Source organism: Quercus robur, chromosome 4 (genome assembly GCF_932294415.1).
Source record: "Quercus robur chromosome 4, dhQueRobu3.1, whole genome shotgun sequence".
Taxonomy (NCBI): Eukaryota; Viridiplantae; Streptophyta; class Magnoliopsida; order Fagales; family Fagaceae; genus Quercus; species Quercus robur.
Window position 1 is genome coordinate 24,957,140 of NC_065537.1, and position 18,743 is coordinate 24,975,882.

General features: G+C 37.6%; 3 protein-coding genes across 3 annotated transcripts in view; 2 read left to right on the plus strand and 1 right to left on the minus strand.

The window, feature by feature from the left end:
* Window positions 1-2,140: 2,140 nt before the first annotated feature.
* On the plus strand, window positions 2,141-2,695 carry LOC126721616 (uncharacterized). Its single transcript, XM_050424666.1, has one exon. The coding sequence runs from the start codon at window positions 2,141-2,143 to the stop codon at window positions 2,693-2,695; it is 555 nt and encodes a 184-aa protein (XP_050280623.1).
* Window positions 2,696-3,808: 1,113 nt separating this feature from the next.
* On the plus strand, window positions 3,809-5,992 carry LOC126720952 (probable pre-mRNA-splicing factor ATP-dependent RNA helicase DEAH2). Its single transcript, XM_050423896.1, has one exon. It carries the CDS (start codon window positions 3,809-3,811, stop codon window positions 5,990-5,992), a length of 2,184 nt encoding a protein of 727 aa, XP_050279853.1.
* A 589-nt stretch (window positions 5,993-6,581) lies between these two features.
* Window positions 6,582-18,743, minus strand: part of LOC126720950 (uncharacterized) — a 37,965-nt gene continuing 25,803 nt past the window's right edge. The window contains exons 4-12 of the mRNA XM_050423895.1: window positions 14,080-14,622; window positions 12,465-13,697; window positions 12,047-12,371; window positions 11,643-11,901; window positions 11,334-11,550; window positions 10,783-11,147; window positions 9,163-9,297; window positions 8,432-8,499; window positions 6,582-6,835 (exon numbers count right to left, since the gene is read on the minus strand). Coding sequence (XP_050279852.1) covers window positions 8,436-8,499; window positions 9,163-9,297; window positions 10,783-11,147; window positions 11,334-11,550; window positions 11,643-11,901; window positions 12,047-12,371; window positions 12,465-13,697; window positions 14,080-14,622 — 3,141 coding nt within the window. The 3' untranslated portion in view covers window positions 6,582-6,835; window positions 8,432-8,435. The remainder of the gene's footprint in view (window positions 6,836-8,431; window positions 8,500-9,162; window positions 9,298-10,782; window positions 11,148-11,333; window positions 11,551-11,642; window positions 11,902-12,046; window positions 12,372-12,464; window positions 13,698-14,079; window positions 14,623-18,743) is intronic.

The window sequence follows — 18,743 nt, forward strand, 5'->3', positions numbered from 1 at the left end:
TTTTTGGCCTGAGATTTATTCCTTGTACACTAAATCTCCTCATGGCTAATGTTAAACAAAATAGCACCATAAACACATAAGCTCTTGTTGTGTCTTATTGCATGATTGCACATCTTGTAAAGTTGCTTGATTGCGTCCTGTGAAGTTGTTTATTTTTTATTAGCTTATATATATAGTAGATAAATATACATTATAGATTACCCATTTACACTAATTAGGAATTACTATTATACTATAACTCATTCACAATGAATATCGGTTTTATCTCAATAATCAAATAGATATAAGTATATAACTCTCCAAATCATGCACATGTCTAACTCTTCCTAACTATGCACATTGTTTTTTTTTTTTTTTTTTTTTTTAATACTTTAAAATTTCATGAGATATCATTAGCAAGTATCTAAAAAATTGTAGTTATTATTATTTAAAAATTAGTGATAAAGCAATAGTTGATAAGAACAAATAAGAAGTTGTTTTTATCTATAAATGTGTGTAAGTGTGAAGTTAAAATCTAAATCTAATAACTACATCTCTTTTCCTTTCCTTTTTCTGTTTTGTGTAGAGGTACTCTCATCTCTTTTCCAACTCCACAGCAACTAGTCTACTTAAAGGAGTAGCAGCCTGCCCACTTGGCCCACAAATTTCACATCTCTTTTTTGCAGATAACAGTATTATTTTCTGCCAAGCTACCCCAGAAGACTGTAGCCACCTAGAACAAATTCTTGAGACATATAAGCATGCATGTGGGCAAAAAATAAACTGGGAGAAAACCTCTCTCTTCTTCAGTCGAAACACCACACAGGACTTGCAGGAAGAGATCAAGCAACGCTTTGGTGCTAAGGTTATACAATAGCATGAAACCTACCTTGGCCTACCTTCGCTCATAGGTAGATAAAAAAAGAACACCTTCTATGCTCTGAAAGAAATATTAGACAATAAGCTTTCAAGATGGAAAGAAAAGCCGCTCTCCTAAGTAGGAAAGGAGATTCTCATTAAAGCAGAGGCCCAGCTTACATAATGAGTGTTTTCAAACTCCCAAATACACTTTGTGATGAGATGACTAGCATGGTGCGTTCCTTCTGGTGGGGCCAAACAAATGGAAGAAATAAAATGGCATGGTTGTCATGGGATAAAGTTTGTGTTCCAAAATCTGATGGTGGCTTGGGATTTCGAAATCTAAAGGCTTTCAACTTGGCACTTCTTGCCAAGTAAGGATGGAAACTTCAAACAAACACCCATTACCTAGTTCACCGTGTTCTCAAAGCTAGCTACTTCCCAAATACTTACTTCCTACATGCAGAGTTGGGCTCAAAACCTTCCTTTGCTTAGAGAAGCATCATGGCTGCACAAGAGGTGGTCAAGACGGGCAGCAGATGGCAAGTGGGAAATGGCTCCTCGATCCAAATTTAGCTTGACAAGTGGCTGCTTACACATTCCACTTTTCGAGTCACCTCGCCGACAGGCACACTACCTCAAGACTCACGGGTTTGCACTCTCATAGATGATGAAACGGGTGAAAGGAAAGCAGACATGATTTGGCAACACTTCTTGCCAATTGATGCCGATGCAATCTTGGGAATACCAAGGAGCCGAGATCCCACTAGAGACCGCTTAATATGGGCTTATACTCCAAGAGGTATATTCACTGTTAATAGTGCTTATAAGGTGGCACTATCCTTATCTCCCCATGCAAACCCATGCACCACGTCACATGGATCTGACCATACCCACTTCTGGCGCACAATATGGGCCCTCAACATTCCAAATAAAATCAAGACCTTCACATGGAAGGCATGCCACAACGCACTACCCACCAAAGTAAACCTCTGTCACCATGGAATCCTAGAGGAGGCTCTATGTGAAGCATGTGGACTAAGTGAAGAGACAAGCGGACACTTATTCTGGGATTGCACAAAAGCCCGTGAGACTTGGACTATAGCTGCACTACCCATTGACATCCATGCCGTACACTACAGGGAATTCGTGGACTTCATTTGGCATCTCATCTTCATCCAACATGTAGGCAAGGAGCTGCTTGAGCTGGTGGTCACCATTGCATGGTGTATGTGGTATACAAGGAACAAAGCCCGCCACCACACGACAGTCTAGCCAAGAGATAATCTTCAAAACCCGAGGCATGATTGAGAGCTACCAGCTTGCTCGCCTGGCAAAACCTCATCACAAGGAACCCGCAGATATACAGTGGACTCCGCCAAACTTCCCGTGGTACAAGATCAACACCGATGCCACTGTCTTCGCCGTCTCCAAGTCTATGGGAATTGGTGTTGTGGTACGTGACCATGAGGGGTCAGTTGTGGCAGCTCTAAGCAAGTGCATGCCACTACCGTTGGGACCTCTTGAAGCCGAAGCAAAAGCCATACATGAAGCAGTCACTTTCGCCAAATATATTGGACTCCAGGACGTCATTTTTGAGATAGACTCTGCCATTCTTTCAACTGCCCTGAATGATATCTCCATGGCCCCAACCAGCATTGACAACGTCATACAAGACACTCATCATAGCTTGCAAGCTTTTCGAAGAACACAGATACAACATGTTAAGCGAATTGGAAATAAGTCGGCACACACTTTGGCCCATCATACCAAAGGAATAGATGACTTTGTTACTTGGATTGAGGAAACTCCACCATGTATTGAACTTTCTGTTTTTCAGGATGCTCTATCTGTTTAGTAATAAAATACACCTATTTCTCATCAAAAAAAAAAAAAAGATTGCCATCATTTTTAATAGTACAATAAATAAGTCTACATTCATTAGGAACATTATATATAGCGTTTAGGTTCATAGAGCTATAGAAGTCTAAGAAGTATTTGTTAAAAAAAAAAGAGTGAAAAATAGATTAATAAATTAAGTAAAAAAATAGTAAAAAATAAATTAATAATAAAATGATTAGAACTTGGATTGTAATCCAATTAAAATTTTCATCAAGTTAGAAATTAGAAAAGAAGAAGATAAGAACAAAAAATATATATATATATATATATCTATTTTTTTTTTAAATCTAAATTTTTTTTTTGCAATTTAATGAAACCACTTGGTACAACCTCGGCTTCTAAACCCAATTTTTATTATATAGTATATGATATGATATATAGATATAAATTTAGATATAAATAAGGCAATGAATCATCAATTATGTTTGTTGACCATTTTATAGACGTGTTGTTTCCATTAATTCTGTATGTTATAATATTTTTTTTGTTAGTCCATATATATGTTATAATTGAAGTGTTTTATATGTTGTGGCCTATATGAAGATATACCAAGATGAAATCCTTTAATGAAATTTATTCTTAATGGGATTAGGATCTTGTTTTCAAGGGTTTCTAGCATTATTAGGATTCTGGATCTTAATCTTGAAACCATTGATGTTTGATTTATAAATTTTAATTTATTAAATCAAAAGGTATTTTTTATGGAAAATAATAGATTATTGTTATTATTAAAATCTTGTTTATCCACGTAGAAAAAGGAATCCCAATATAATTAGGATTGGAAGTTAATTAGTGGATTGAACCGTACGGTCATGTTTTTATTTTTTGAGCAAAGAACGATTAAGTCGGTTACTCTATCTCCCACCCTAAGTCGGTCATGTTCTTATATATACCATAAGGCGAAGTTGTGAAATAGAAGTAGATACATACTTTCATACCTATAGGATATATAACTCCCTCTCACTCTCACCCTAAATTCTCTCTTTCTCTCTAAAATTAGTCAAATCTAATAGCTAATCGGAGCAATAGAATTCTGTGCGGTTCGTATTGTTAGGGTTAGTGTTTATTGATGGGAATGGAGAGGAAGAGGAAGGTGAGCTTGTTCGACGCGGTGGACAAGTCGAAGATCGCCAAAATCAACTGCGGCGGCTTCTCGTCCTCTGCGGTGAGTGGTAGTATTTTTGGCGGAGGCCCTGGGATCAATAGCTGGACGGGGAGGCCGTACTCGCAGAGATACTATGAGATTTTGGTGAAGCGGAGAGACTTGCCTGTTTGGCACCAAAAAGAAGAGTTCTTGCAAGTTCTCAAGGCAAACCAGACTGTCATCCTAGTCGGTGAGACTGGTAGTGGCAAAACCACTCAGATTCCCCAGTTCGTTTTGGAAGCGATCGATATAAAAACGACTCCAGATAAGCGCAAGAAGATGATGGTTGCGTGCACCCAGCCTCGTAGGGTGGCTGCTATGTCTGTTTCTCGTCGTGTTGCGCAAGAGATGGATGTAACTATCGGAGAAGAGGTTGGTTATAGCATCCGTTTCGAAGACTGCAGCAGTGGAAGAACAGTTTTGAAGTATTTAACAGATGGGATGCTTTTAAGAGAAGCAATGACAGATCCGCTTTTGGAACGCTACAAGGTCATAATTCTTGATGAGGCTCACGAAAGAACACTGGCAACTGATGTTCTGTTTGGACTTCTGAAGCAAGTGTTGACAAATAGACCTGATCTGAAGCTAGTTGTAATGAGTGCTACTCTTGAGGCTGAAAAATTTCAAAGTTATTTTGATGCACCACTTATGAAAGCTCCTGGAAGGCTTCATCTGGTGGAAATATTTTACACTAAAAAGCCTGAAAGTGACTACCTGGATGCAGCAATCCGAACAGTTGTGCAAATTCATAGGAGTGAAACTCCTGGAGATGTACTTGTGTTCCTCACTGGCGAGGAGGAGATAGAAGATGCATGTCGAAAAATAACGAAAAAAGTAGCAAATATGGGTGACCAGGTGGGACCTGTCAAAGTAGTGCCTTTGTATTCTTCTCTTTCTTCGGTTATGCAGCAGAAGATATTTGAACCAGCTCCACCTCCTTTGAAAGAGGGTGGTCCTGCTGGAAGGAAGATTGTGGTGTCAACAAACATTGCCGAAACTTCTTTGACCATTGATGGTATAGTGTATGTAGTTGACCCTGGGTTTGCAAAACAAAAAGTTTATGACCCACGAGTGCGTGTGGAATCATTGTTGGTATCTCCGATCTCTAAGGCTAGTGCACACCAGAGATCAGGGCGTGCAGGAAGAACTCAACCTGGAAAATGCTTTCGACTTTACACCGAGAAAAGTTTCCAGAATGATCTTCAACCACAGACCTATCCAGAAATGTTAAGATCAAACCTTGCAAATACGGTTCTTACTTTGAAGAAAATGGGGATAAATGATCTAGTGCATTTTGATTTTATGGATGCCCCTGCTCCAGAGACATTGATGCGGGCTTTAGAGGCTTTGAATTACCTGGGAGCGATAGATGATGATGGAAATCTGACAAAGCTGGGCGAAATTATGAGTGAATTTCCATTGGATCCTCAGATGTCAAAGATGCTCGTAGTTAGCCCTGAGTTCAACTGTTCAAATGAAATTCTGTCAATTTCTGCCATGCTTTCAGTACCCAATTGCTTTGTCAAGCCTAGGGAGGCTCAGGAAGCTGCTGATGAAGCAAAAGCTAGGTTTGGGCACATCGATGGAGATCACCTCACGCTCTTGAATGTGTATCATGCATACAAGCAAAACAACGAGGACCCAGTATGGTGCTATGAGAACTTCATCAACGAAAGGGTGTTGAAGGCTGCTGATAATGTTCGACAACAGCTCGTGCGTATCATGGCCAGGTTTAACCTCAGGTTGTGCAGCACTAATTTCAACAGCCGTGATTACTACATCAACATAAGGAAGGCTATGGTAGCAGGATATTTCATGCAGGTAGCTCACCTGGAACGTACTGGACACTACTTGACAGTGAAGGACAACCAAGTGGTGCACTTGTATCCATCGAATTGCTTGGATCACAAGCCGGAGTGGGTCATTTATAATGAAGATGTTCAAACAAAAAGTAATTACATTCGGACGGCGACTGATATTCGTGGTGAATGGATAATTGATATAGCACCACATTATTATGATCTGACGAACTTCCCCCTGTGTGAGGCTAAGCGTGTTCTTGAGAAGCTTTACAAGAAGCGGGAGAAGGAGAGCAGGAACAGAAAGTGATATGTTTTCAGCACTGGCATCTTTCAACTCCTTTTTTGCCTTTTCTCAACGGAAAGGAGGAGGAGCCAATTCTTTCGTTATATATATATATTAGCCATTGTGTAACTCTCAGGAGGGCCAGCTCGGCGCAGTGAAATCGGTGTAAATTTGGCAATGTTTCTGTACCATAAACTAGTGCTAGTTCTAGTGAACTATAATTTTTTGTTGTATTGATTATCTTAATTTATTCTGGATTTGATGGTTTCTGATTGGGGTTTTTAAGGAATGATTGGGGTTCTCAGTTTTCTAGTTGACAGCAAAGATTCATTCAACAACTAATGAACACAACTAACTAGTACCAGCTACAGATATTAATTTATTTTCTAGTTGAAAGTAATTTTATTTTCTTACTTACGAGGGCCTTTGATAGTTGCCTGTAGCAATTGTTCGAACAGATATTTTCAAGGGCCTTTGATAGTTTTGTTTTCTGGGTGTAAAATTCAAGTCATTCAGGTTGAACCTGAAGAAAAAATTGCAGAGGACAGCGATACTACCTAATTGAAATACTTTCTAATGCTTACGATATTTAAAATATAGAATCGCAGCATATAGGGAAGATGCCATTGCACACAATTTTGGCCAGTATTATATCAGCCTCATAACTTGTTAGGATTATGCATAAGATAATCTTGAAAGCTGTTCCAGAATTTGCATTTCTTGTGTCCCATTTCTTAGAGTTTTCCATTACTTCAGAAAAAGAAATGAGAATAAGAAATAGGAACAAATGTGCATAGACTATAGTTAAGATCTGCATGAAATGTATAACTTGTAAGAAGCATTTCAGGCATCACTGCCGCCAAAAGCCTGCATCCAAATAGAAGAAGAAGTGAGAATTATAGATGTCTCCAAGAAAGCTAGAATCCAAGATATTAAGTAGCCATTTGGTAACATTGTTCTAATAACATTGTTTGTATTTTTTGAAAATACATGTGAGTGAAAAAGTGTGTAGAAATGTGTGTAATATTATTTAAAAATTGAAAATATATTGTTAAACTACTATACCAAACAGGACCTAAAAGTTAAAGATTGAAGGCTCTCATTCTCAACATTTCAAACTTCATTTTAAATTCCAATATTGACGGAATGATTGATTAGTAAGAGCTTGTTTGGATATCATGAAAACTAAGTGATATCCCTCAGTTTTCATGATCCATCATCCAAACCGAGTGGGTCCCACAGATGACAAACTGTTTGGCTTTATTTTGGATGACTGTTTTCATGGCTCAAAAACTCAAAATTTTGGATGTGGATGATGGAAAATGAAAATAGGATTTTGGTGTTTTAAAAAGTTGAAAACTAAGATATTAGGTATTTTTGTAATATTTGATGAATATGGAACCCACGGTTAGACACTCAAGACCACACATGTGCTCAAACATCCTTTTCTTCTTCACTTTTTCTCTCCACCATACTGATATTTCTTCTCTCCTTCTCCTCTTTTATCTTTTCTTTCTTTCTTTTCTTCTTCAAGCTGGGTTCTTTCAATTGCTTCTCTTTTTCTTATCTTTTTTTTTTTTTTTTTTTGTTCTTCTTCACGGCTGGGTTCTTTCATCTTCTTCCCTTTTCTTTTTCTTTTTTTCTTTTTTCTTTTCTTTCTTTCCTCTTCACTCTGGTTTCTTTTCTCAGCTTCTTATTATTCTTTTTCATTCTTTCTTTTTCTTCACGCGATGATGGTAGAGGGCTTCAATTTCAGTTGTAATTTGCGTTTTAATCAGGTTAAGGTGTGCTTTTTGGGCTTGGAGTTGTGGATTTTGTGGGGTAATTTTTTCGATCTGGTACTTCTTTTTATTTTTATTTTCATTATATATATGCAAAAGAATTTGTTGAGATGTTGAAGGCGTTGGTGGATCTGCTATGGTTGATGGGTTTGATTTTTGGTGATTTGTACGGTGGTGGATGCAAAACAATGGCTGTGGGTTGGGTTTTTGAGAATTGCAATTGATGGGTTTGTGGGTTGTTGGAGGTGGTAGAGGCCGAAAATGGGAGGAGAAAGGTTTCAATGTTTCAAGCTTCATGAAAGAGGAGAGGAAAAAAAAAATGAAAGAGATGGAGGATAGAGACATGTTATTGTTCTGATCTACACAGTACGTGGGCTCCACCACTTTGTCAAAATTTTGAGTTAAGCTCACCCAGATTTGAAACCAAACAAAAATAAGATAGAGTTAAGAAAAAAGTAGAGATAGAGATATGAGTTATAAAAACTGAGTTTAAGTGATGAGAAATGAAATATGAGAATTGAGAATTGAGTTTTGAGTTAAGAGTAAACCAAACAGACCCTAAATATCTGTTTAAAGTTAAAGATAGAAGGCTCTTAACATTTTCAAACTTCTTTTTTAATTCCAATACTGACAGAATGAATAATTAGTAAATATAAGTTAAAAAAAGAGAATGTAAACCTACCTCATTACTCATTAGGCAACTTTCTTTGCCATTTCCTGACAACACCTCTCCCCATAGTAGAGTTATTTCTGAATATCATTCATAGGAGAAACCGTTAGTCCTTCAAACTAGCCTTCAATTATGCATATTGAACCTCCAAATATCATTTGCAAAATAGGGATATAAAGGGAAAATTCTACAATGTTGCACACCAAAGTAGTAGTAGTAATAATAACAATAATAATCACTGATGATATTTAGATTTGTCACAAATTTGGAATTATATTGATAATGACAAAGCTATTATGAAAAGTATTTAGTGAATCTAATACTGTGCAACCTAGGGAATTTTCACTTGGCCAAGTTCCACAAAATAAGTTAAAGGAAAGAAAACCCCTAGTATTTAAACATATTTAAGTCCTCTCTAGGGATATCTTCAAATACCAGCATGACACACGGATATGATGTGTCATGATAGATATAGTATTGGGGGATTATGGGACTAAAATTAAATCCACTAGCCATTGTTGGTCACAATATTTTCAGTATCATTATTTTGGCAAGTGGCAGAGCTAGTTCACCTAAATCAAAACAGAACTTTCTGACTATGTTTCTAATTGACACCTTACTCCAACGGCATGGTAACTCCCATTTGATAGTCTAATGCATACTCTTTGTTTAAATTTGTTTAAGCTATTCTTAAGAAAAATTGACAAATTAATAATGGTTGAAAATTTGAAATTGTTACTTACATATCAGTTGTAGATGATGATTCTGAATCATCCCTCAGACTGAGTGAAGCCAATGGTTTTGACAGTGACAGCAGAGGATCAACTTCAGGACAACTACACGAGTCAATTGACCATCTCATTGGAACAAGTAAACACCTATAGCAAATAAAATGTTGAGTTAGGGTTCCACGACAAACATCTTAATAGTTAGCTACTTATTGCTTTTCCAAGTTTGAGGAAGTCAGCATAAAAGTTTTGATTTTATTCTTTCTCGCACCCTGCAGGCCCAAGGCACATATTCTGTAACAATGCCTTTGCTTAAATAGTAATTATAAATCTCTCTCTCTCTCTCTCTCTCTCTCTCTCTCTCTCTCTCTATGTATATATATATATATATATATATTTGTATGTGCCTTTACAAATATAAATAGATGAAGACTCTTGAACGGACTTCTTAAAGTATAATTGACAGATTCCTTTAGTTTAGGTAAACTTCATTATACCACTTTGCCTCCAACCAGAAAATCTAACTAGAATAGCATGTAAGTGAATGCTTCCACTTTTCACAAGTCTTCAATGTCACCTTGGGGGTGAGTTAGATGTGTTGCTTTCCCACATTGGCGGCCTAACAAATTTGGAGGTCTAAGGCGATATATTTAAATGGGTCATTTTTGTTATCACTTAAATAAAATTTAACTAGTATTTAATATCATAATTTTTTTATAGCAAAAATCAATTATTTTAATTTTGTAATATGCTTTTTTTTTTTTTTTTTTTTGGGAAAAATGCAAAAGCTATAACAAATTTTACTAAAAAAAACTTTCAAATGATATAGAAATGAATGCGAATAGAGACACTTCAAGAAGATAATAAACAAGTATTTGAATGAATGATGTTAGGGATATTATAAATTTTACAACATAAGGCTTACAAAGATGTATCATTAATCACAAAAAATAATTCAAAATTGCATTTAATAGGTTATTGTCGTCCACATATCATATTAATTGTCACATTAATTTGTAAAATTTTCAAGTAAAATTAATGATATTTCTAACATTTTCCTATCTGAATTATTTCTTGCAATTAGTGACACATATATTTGTAAGGGAAAATGTTAGAGATACAAATTCTTTTACAAAAACTTTTACAAACTGATGATGTAGTGAATGATTATAAATAAATAAAAAAGTGATGTTATCGATGGGCTCTAATGAGAATCAATAAGAATTTGGCCATAACAACAGTTTGTAAACATGTTGTAAAATAGTTTGTAAAACTATAGCATTACTCTAATTGTAAGACCCATGTATTTAAAGTTGTATTATCTTTAGCATTACTCAATACTTTGGGACTTCTTAAAAGTAGAGGAAAATTATAAAACTATTTTTTTTTTTTAAATATATCAATTTTTACCCAAAATTTGGGGCCTTCCTCTAGTAGGGAGCCCTAGGCGGTGGCCTAAGTGGCCTAGGCCTAGGGCCGGCCCTACTTTCCCATAGGTCAAAGGTCCAATGGATTGTAGAGGGGGGGGGGGGGGTGGAAGTTCACCATTTAGCTTTAGAAACAACAATTTTTTTTTTTTTTTTTTAAGTTGACTAGAAGCTAATTGACAAATCATAAATTCAAATAAATGCATACCCGTTGAGAGATTTGTATTTGCATTGACTCATCTTATCCACTGTATAATTCTCAAATAAGACATCAAGATGATTTGCTACTCTTGGTATTTCAGATAAGGGCAAAATATCCCAGACCTTCAAAATTTGAATGTAATATGAATTTTCCTTGAGGATGTCTACAGTCCAAACAAGATTCAGACACCCATTGACCTTGTACTGCTCCAATAATTGGGAAGAAGTTCCCCGATAAAAAAAGAGGTTTTTCTTCCTGCGTGATTGACGCCAACCATTTGCTAGATTTTCCAATAAAGTAAGCACTTGTTTACAAGTCTCAACATTTTTCACTCTCGACATGGAATTCAAAAAATCATTGCTGAAAGAGACCTACAAAAAACAAAAACAAAAATGAAGTATCTGTCAATTGATTAATGTTTGAACCTAATCACAATACTAACATTAATAATCTAGGAATATGGAATTCAAATGCTAATATTAAAGAAGCAAATAATAACAAAGACAATGGTTGATGTATCATTAGAAATATGAGGAGAAAACTTTGAATCAGCATACTTTCCATTTGGCCTTTCTGAACAAAAAGGAATCCATGTTGAGTAAAATGTGTATTTGGTTATGCTCAACCAAGGCAACCGTAATAGCTTGAGCCAAGTTCTTGTCTACATCAGCATTGTAGAAACGCCCCCGTTTCTTGGCATCAATGACTAATTCCTTCCAAATAGTGCAACTTTTAGTTAAAGTTGCTTCATTTCCCAATATCCAAAGGCAATGCCTGCAGAGCAAAACCATGCCAATTAATTGCAAAAACTATCAAAGCCCCAAAATATGTTTGAGCTTCCCATAGTCAAGTCTATAATGTGTTACCTTGCACGGGTTAGTGCCACATTTGCTCTTTGATGATTTTCAAGAAAACCAACAACTCCATTCATATTACATCTGACAGTTGAGATAATTATCACATCCTCCTCACCACCTTGGAAACCATCAACAGAGCGAACACTAATTGAGAAGTCATCATTAGAATCAGCACTGTAGTGTTTCACCTTCTCTCCAATTGCATAGACTTGTGCCTTGTATGGTGAGATGATACCAACTTTAACTTTCTTCTTTGTGCGAACAAATTCTTTAGCAGTGGCGGGAGAAACAAATAAAAAAGAGAGTTGTTGAACTCATTAAATTATCTATCACCAAGCTAACTATAATTAAAAATTCATAGCATAACATTTCAGCAAAATTGAGACTACAATTAGTTGTAAATTTAGACATACCTTTGAAAAGGCTTGCAACAATCTCAGATGCTACAGCAACCTCAACCATATTTTTGAGACTATGGCTGTAATCAAATTCCTCTTTTCCATGTGCAAGATTAATGAAAGAGTAGGAGCCAAACATATTTCCCTGAAGGAATCGCCTCTCATACCTTCTTTCTTTGACATTGGGGCCATCCAAAATCTGATTTTTATAGAACACCCTATTTGGAAATAAGCTTATGGATGGATGCATCCTATGCTGGACATTAAGAAGGTTTTTATTTTTCCCTAGCAATACTAGCCTTTGGAACAAACTTCTTCCAAATCCAGCTTCCTCAGAAACCTAATAATAGCAAATTTTAAAGATACAAAAACTCTATTAATAATTTGTAAAGACAGACGAACATCCGGAGAGTCATAATAATAAAACTCGAACCTTGCTTTTAACCATCGCAGGAAGTTGCCGCTCATCCCCAATGAGAATAGCGAGGCGGAGGCCAGGAAGTTGTAAAGGAATGGTGGATTCACATTCCTTAAGCTGAGCAGCTTCATCTATAACCAGTACTTCCCATTGAGTCTTTACTTCATGTAATTTAGCAGAGCTTGATACAGTGCAGAAATATAGACATGAATTTTCTAGGCAAAATTTTTTAATCTCCCACTCATATCTAAAATCTGGAACAGGGAATTTTTTTGGAATTGTTCTAAGTATCCGAAGGCAATCTCCTCTCACAAAACCATATTTCATCAAGTGACCAAATCTTTGATCATTTTCTTCAGAGACTTGCTCTAATTCTTTGTCAGCAACAGTAACATTACTCAACAATTTTTCTAGAGATGTGAGCAAATCAAGGGATAACTTCATCTTCTTTACCACTTCTAATGAAATAAAAGAAGTTGGCAAGTGTGTACACAAATTTACATTACAATACTTCAAACGCTGTAAAATGCAATTGAATCTTCTTTGAACAAATTCCTCAAACGATAAATGACTATCACATTTGTCAACCACCTGTCCTTCATTTTTTTTGTATTTGTTTTCATTTGAGGCTTTAACAATAACATTCCTCACATTTTTCTTGCTCTTCTTGTCGTCAATTTTCTCCTCCTCATTGTCTATCATGCTTCTGTCATTCAAGTACAAATTGTATTGCCGTCTAGGGTCCTCCAGCAAACATATCATTGATGTTAAACTACCTTTCCAACCAGATGATGAAACAAGGCATTCATGTAGTATGCTAACTCGATTATCAAGGAATATATCAAGGAGGTTATGGCGATCCAGAATCTTCATTCGCTTTCCATTTCCAAATAAAACCACATCTCCAAGCCCATAAGTATCATATTCAAGTGACTCTGTCACATTCTTTAGAAGTCTCTGTGTCACTTCCAAAACAGCAGTATTAGTTGGGGCACATGTAAGTGTTTTGCATTTCATTCTAAGCAGAGAGAATAAGAGCACACCAACTGTCTTGGTTTTCCCAGTTCCCGGAGGGCCCCATATTAATTTGACAGTATTCTGATGATTGCTTTCCCTAGTTACCAAGCAGCTAAGAACTGCATCTTTTTGGGAGTCATTTAAATCAGAAGAGCAGATTTTGGAACTAATAGCTGCGAAGGCAGCATTGCAATTTTCTTCAATAAGGAAGGTAGAACAATTTGTAGCATCCTATATAACGTAAATAAAGGAAGGTCAAAAAAAAATTATTGCCAATAAAAATAGCAAGGCCAAAATAACTGTTGTCCCAAAACTTTAGTTCAAGACCAATTTTAGACCCTTAAGTTTGAAGTGATCGCTTTTAGTCCCAAAAAAATTTGAAGTGGTCAATTTTTGTCCTTAACAAGCTTAAAGTGACCGCTTTTAGTCCCTATGGAGTGATTTCGTGTTAGTTTTTAATTTGGAAACATCATCTAAAGGACTAAATGTGATCACTTTAAACTTTAGGAATTAAAATTGCTCATGTGCTAAAGTTACTTTAGGGACCAACAACAGCGAATTTAAGCCTAATATTAATATGCCATATGAAATAAGCAATTACCAAAATGCTTACCATGGAACTAGATTGCAGCACATTCTGAATGATGTTTAAGTTCCCACCTTCCAACTTAGAGTTCAAGGCCCTCCATATACGAATATTTGTGGTCATGTTTACCAAGGGAACTGCATAAAGAGTCTGTCTCTTCTTGTTCTTGTCATGTTCAAACAAGATAGGCTTTGAGGACAATATTGTCAGAGAACTTTCGTATCTCACACTCAGAACAAAAGCAACAACATAGGACCTGTTTTGTCTTTCTAAATCATCAATGCATTTTGGTCTTACATCTGTTATGGCAATGATGTCTCTAACTTCAGGTTCATATCTCACACCATGATTCTCAATTCTTTTCACACTTTCAAGTGTAACATGGTAAAGGAGGTCTTTGGGTGGTTTACATTTCACAGATTGCGTAACAGAAAATATTGCACGCGTAGGTGCTTGGGATACTGTTGACATGCTTGACAACAAGTCAGCATGAGTTTCTTCAACAAGTGCATCACAGAATGAGGTCAAGTACTCTGTGGTTGAGGAGAATGTCTCTGGGATCTTTCTCACCTATGTGAATAATTTTAATCAGACGAAAGATAAGCACATATAGAAGTCAGATAAACATTACTGTAATACCCCAAAACCCAAAAAATGACCAAAATATCCTTAAAACCTAAAAATTACCAAAATAATCATGAAACTTACAAAAATGACCAAAATACCCCCAGAACCCAAAAAATAACCAAAATACCCCTAAAACCTAAAAATTACCAAAATAATCACAAAACCTACAAAATGACCAAATATCCCCGAGAATCCAAAAAATGACCAAAATACCCTTGAAACCTAAAAATTACCAAAATACCCCCAAAACCCATAAAATGACCAAAATACCCCAATACCAAAAAATGACCAAAATATCTCCGAAAACTGAAAATTACCAAAATACCCCAAAAACCCAAAAAATGTCCAAAATACCCCCGAAACCTAAAAAATTACCAAAATAATCTCGAAGCCTAAAAATTAACTAATATAACGCCGAAACCTAAAAATGACCAAAATACTCCCGAAACCTTAAAAATGGCCAAAATAATCCCGAAGCCTAAAAATTGACCAAAATAACCTAGAAACCAAAAAATGATCGAAATACCCTCAAAACCAAAAAAATGATCGAAATACCCTCGAAACCTAAAAATTAATTGAAACACCCCCCTGAAACCTAAAAAAATGACCAAAGTACCCCTGAATCCTAAATATGACCAAAATAACCCCTAAACCTTAAAATGACCAAAATACCCTTGAAACCTAAAAAATGACCAAAATACCACGAAACCTATAAAATGACAAAAATGCCCCTTAAACCTATAAGTCGATAAAAATACACCCTAAACCTAAAAAATTACCCAAATCCCCCCTAAAACTAAAAAATGACCAAAATACCCCCTAAACCTAAAAAATGAATAAGATACCTCGGAAACCTAAAGAATGATTGAAATATCCCCAAACCCTAAAAAGTTATTAAACGACCTCCAAAACCTAGAAAATTACAAAAAATGACCCCAAAATCTAAAAGTTAATGAAACACCCCTAAAACCTAAAAAATTAGTGACATTCCCTCAAAACCTACAAAATGACTAAAATACTCTTAGAACCTTTAATTTAACGAAAATACCCTCAAAACATCCAAAATACCCCAAACCCCTATTTTGGTAATTTTAGAGGCTTCAAGTGTATTTTGTTCATCTTATAGGATTACTGGTATGTTTGTCATTTTAGATATTTTGAGGGGTATTTTGGTCATTTTATAGGTTTAGAGGTATTTTGGTCATTTTAGGGGTTTCAGGGTATTTTTCGTAATTTTAGAGGTTTCAGGTTGTTTGTGGCCATTTTTAGAGGTTTCGGGTTTATTTGGGTCATTTCAAAGGTTTAGGGTTATTTTAGTCACTTTATAGGTGATGGTGTCACAAATTATCCCAAGTCCATGATTCGTCCATATGTATCGTCCAACGACAGAAGCAACAACAAGCGCACCAGCGACCCTCGTCCGTATATGGACGAGCTTAATACCTCTAAGATCTACTTGTCATTTATGAACGACAAGCCTTCCAAGATGATCTCGTCCGTCTTTCACTAAAAGTGGACGAGATCATCCTGGAGGTCTCGTCCATCCTTGCTATGGATGGACTAAAAGTGGACGAGCTCCTCATGAAGGTCTCGTCCATCCTCACTATGGATGGACGAGTTCATCGGCCCCTCCGACCTAAGTAACTTCCACAGCGGTTACTCCCAATTCTCCGGACTCCTCGACACTGGGAACGGTTACCAAATAGATAACCGTTCCACACACTATATAAGGCTTCTTCGATGAAGGAAAAAGGTATTCAGACATTTTCTTACTTTTAAGAGAATACTTCTTCGTTACAGAGAGTTCCAAGAAACTAACTTGATCATCGGAGGATTTTTGGCCGGTCACCACCGGTCCCCTCTGATTCTGTGTCTTTGGTATTACAGGAGATAGCCCGAAGATCAACGTTCAAGTCTTATCAACCCACTGATAATCAAGGAATCATCAGTTGGCGCCGTCTGTGGGGACGATTGTTTTACAGTTTGTGTCTCCGTGACAAAGGGTTGATGGTTCGGACTAGATCAAGGGCTACTAGCCCAGGCCATCAGGGAAGCAGCAACCCGCTTCGCGATCGCCAGTCTGCGCCGGTCATGCAGTCATCTGCCCAACATACACAATCTATGGCAGACGCTATGGCGGAGTTGACTCGCCAAAACCAAGAATTACGAATGGAGATTAATATGAGGAGGCAAACACAAGAAGAACGTGAAGGAAGACAAACAGATGGTCATGGTGGAAGAGAGAATACCGAAGTCGGAAGTCAGTTTAGAGGCACCACTTCGCGAACGGTACCATACTTGAAGGAGGAAATGGACCAAATGAAGAGAGTTATGGAGGAGATGAAAGAGAATATGAAAAGAGCGAATCCGATAGAAGACTTGGTTCACAGGACTGATTCTCCCTTTACGGCCTCCATCAACGGTCACCCACTACCATCAAAGTTCAAGTTGCCTTCTCTGGATTCATATGATGGAACACGTGACCCGTTTGATCACATAGCCACTTTCAAGACCACCATGCATCTTCAAGGAGTGCCTGATGAGATAATGTGTAGGGCCTTCCCAACCACCCTTAAGGGTTCGGCGCGAGTTTGGTTTAGTAAAATACCTCCAAATTCGGTGAGTTCTTTTGAAGAGTTGAGCAAGTTATTTGTTAACAATTTCATTGGAGGACAAAGGCACAAACGTTCCTCGTCCAGTTTGTTGACGATAGAGCAGGGAGAGAACGAGAGCCTTCGGTCATTTATCACCCGTTTTAACAGGGAAGCTCTCAGTGTGGACGAGGCAGACGATAAGCTTCTACTGGCAGCCTTCCACAACGGGGTGAATTCAGATCTGTTTATACATAAGCTCTACGAGAAAGAGCCCCAGTCCATGGCCGAACTCGTCCATTCGGCTCAAAATTTCATGAATGCAGAGGATGCAATCATTGCTAAGAAGAGGAAGAGGTCCGAGAGAATGGACGCAAATCCCAGTCGTCAGCACGAGCAGGGTACTCGTCCAAAGAAGGGACGGATGGAGGAAAGGAGAGATCGAGAAAGTAAGAAACCAGGCCCTCCAGTACGGAACCAGCAGTATACCCCTTTAAATGCCCCACTTGACCAAGTCCTTATGCAAATCAAGGATGATCCTTCCTTGAAGTGGCCGGAGAAGATGAAGGGTGATCCCAACAAGCGCAACAGGAACAAGTACTGTCGCTTCCATAGGGATCATGGTCATGACACGGACGAGTGTTTTGACTTGAAGCAACAAATTGAAAATCTCATAAGGCAAGGGAAGCTGAGGGGTTTCCTTGGACGAGACCAGAGGGACGAGAAACAGAAGGGAAAGATGGAAGATTCATCGTGACCACCACTCGGGGAGATAAGAGTCATCATTGGGGGAAGTACAACTGGCCAGTCGTCCAAGTCCAAGAAAGCTTACTTGAAGGTAGTACAAAGCGTCCAGCTTTCTGGACGGTCACCAATAGCAAGATCCACGGACGAGCGGGCAATTACTTTCACGGACGAGGACGCTGACAGAATTCATCACCCTCATGATGATGCCCTCGTCATCTCCTTACTAATTGCAAACTACACAACCAGAAGAGTGCTTGTGGACAATGGAAGCTCAGCAGACATTTTATATTATCCAGCTTTTCAGCAGATGAGATTAGGACGAGACCAGCTCCGTCCAGTGAACTCCCCCCTAGTAGGCTTTGGTGGGATGAAGGTGCAACCAGTGGGTACCATTTCCTTATCCGTGATAGTGGGGGCATATCCACGACAGATTACCAAGGATGTGAACTTCCTTGTGGTAGACTGTCCATCCTCTTACAATGCCATCATTGGGAGGCCAACTTTGAATAGTTGGAAAGCTGTTACCTCCACTTACCACTTATCAGTCAAGTTTCCAACAGAACACGGGGTAGGACAGGTACAAGGTGACCAACTGGCAGCAAGAGAGTGTTACTTGGCCATGCTGGCCATGGATGAACAAGTTCAAGCAATGAACATTGAAGAAAAGAGGGTTGTAGCAGAACCTACTGAAGCATTGGAAGATATTCCCTTGGATGAAAATAACCC

What these genes read in the sequence shown, in the direction of transcription:
- LOC126720952 (XM_050423896.1), top strand. Translation starts at nt 3,809, where the DNA reads ATGGGAATGGAGAGGAAGAGGAAGGTGAGCTTGTTCGACGCGGTGGAC.
- LOC126721616 (XM_050424666.1), top strand. Translation starts at nt 2,141, where the DNA reads ATGATTGAGAGCTACCAGCTTGCTCGCCTGGCAAAACCTCATCACAAG.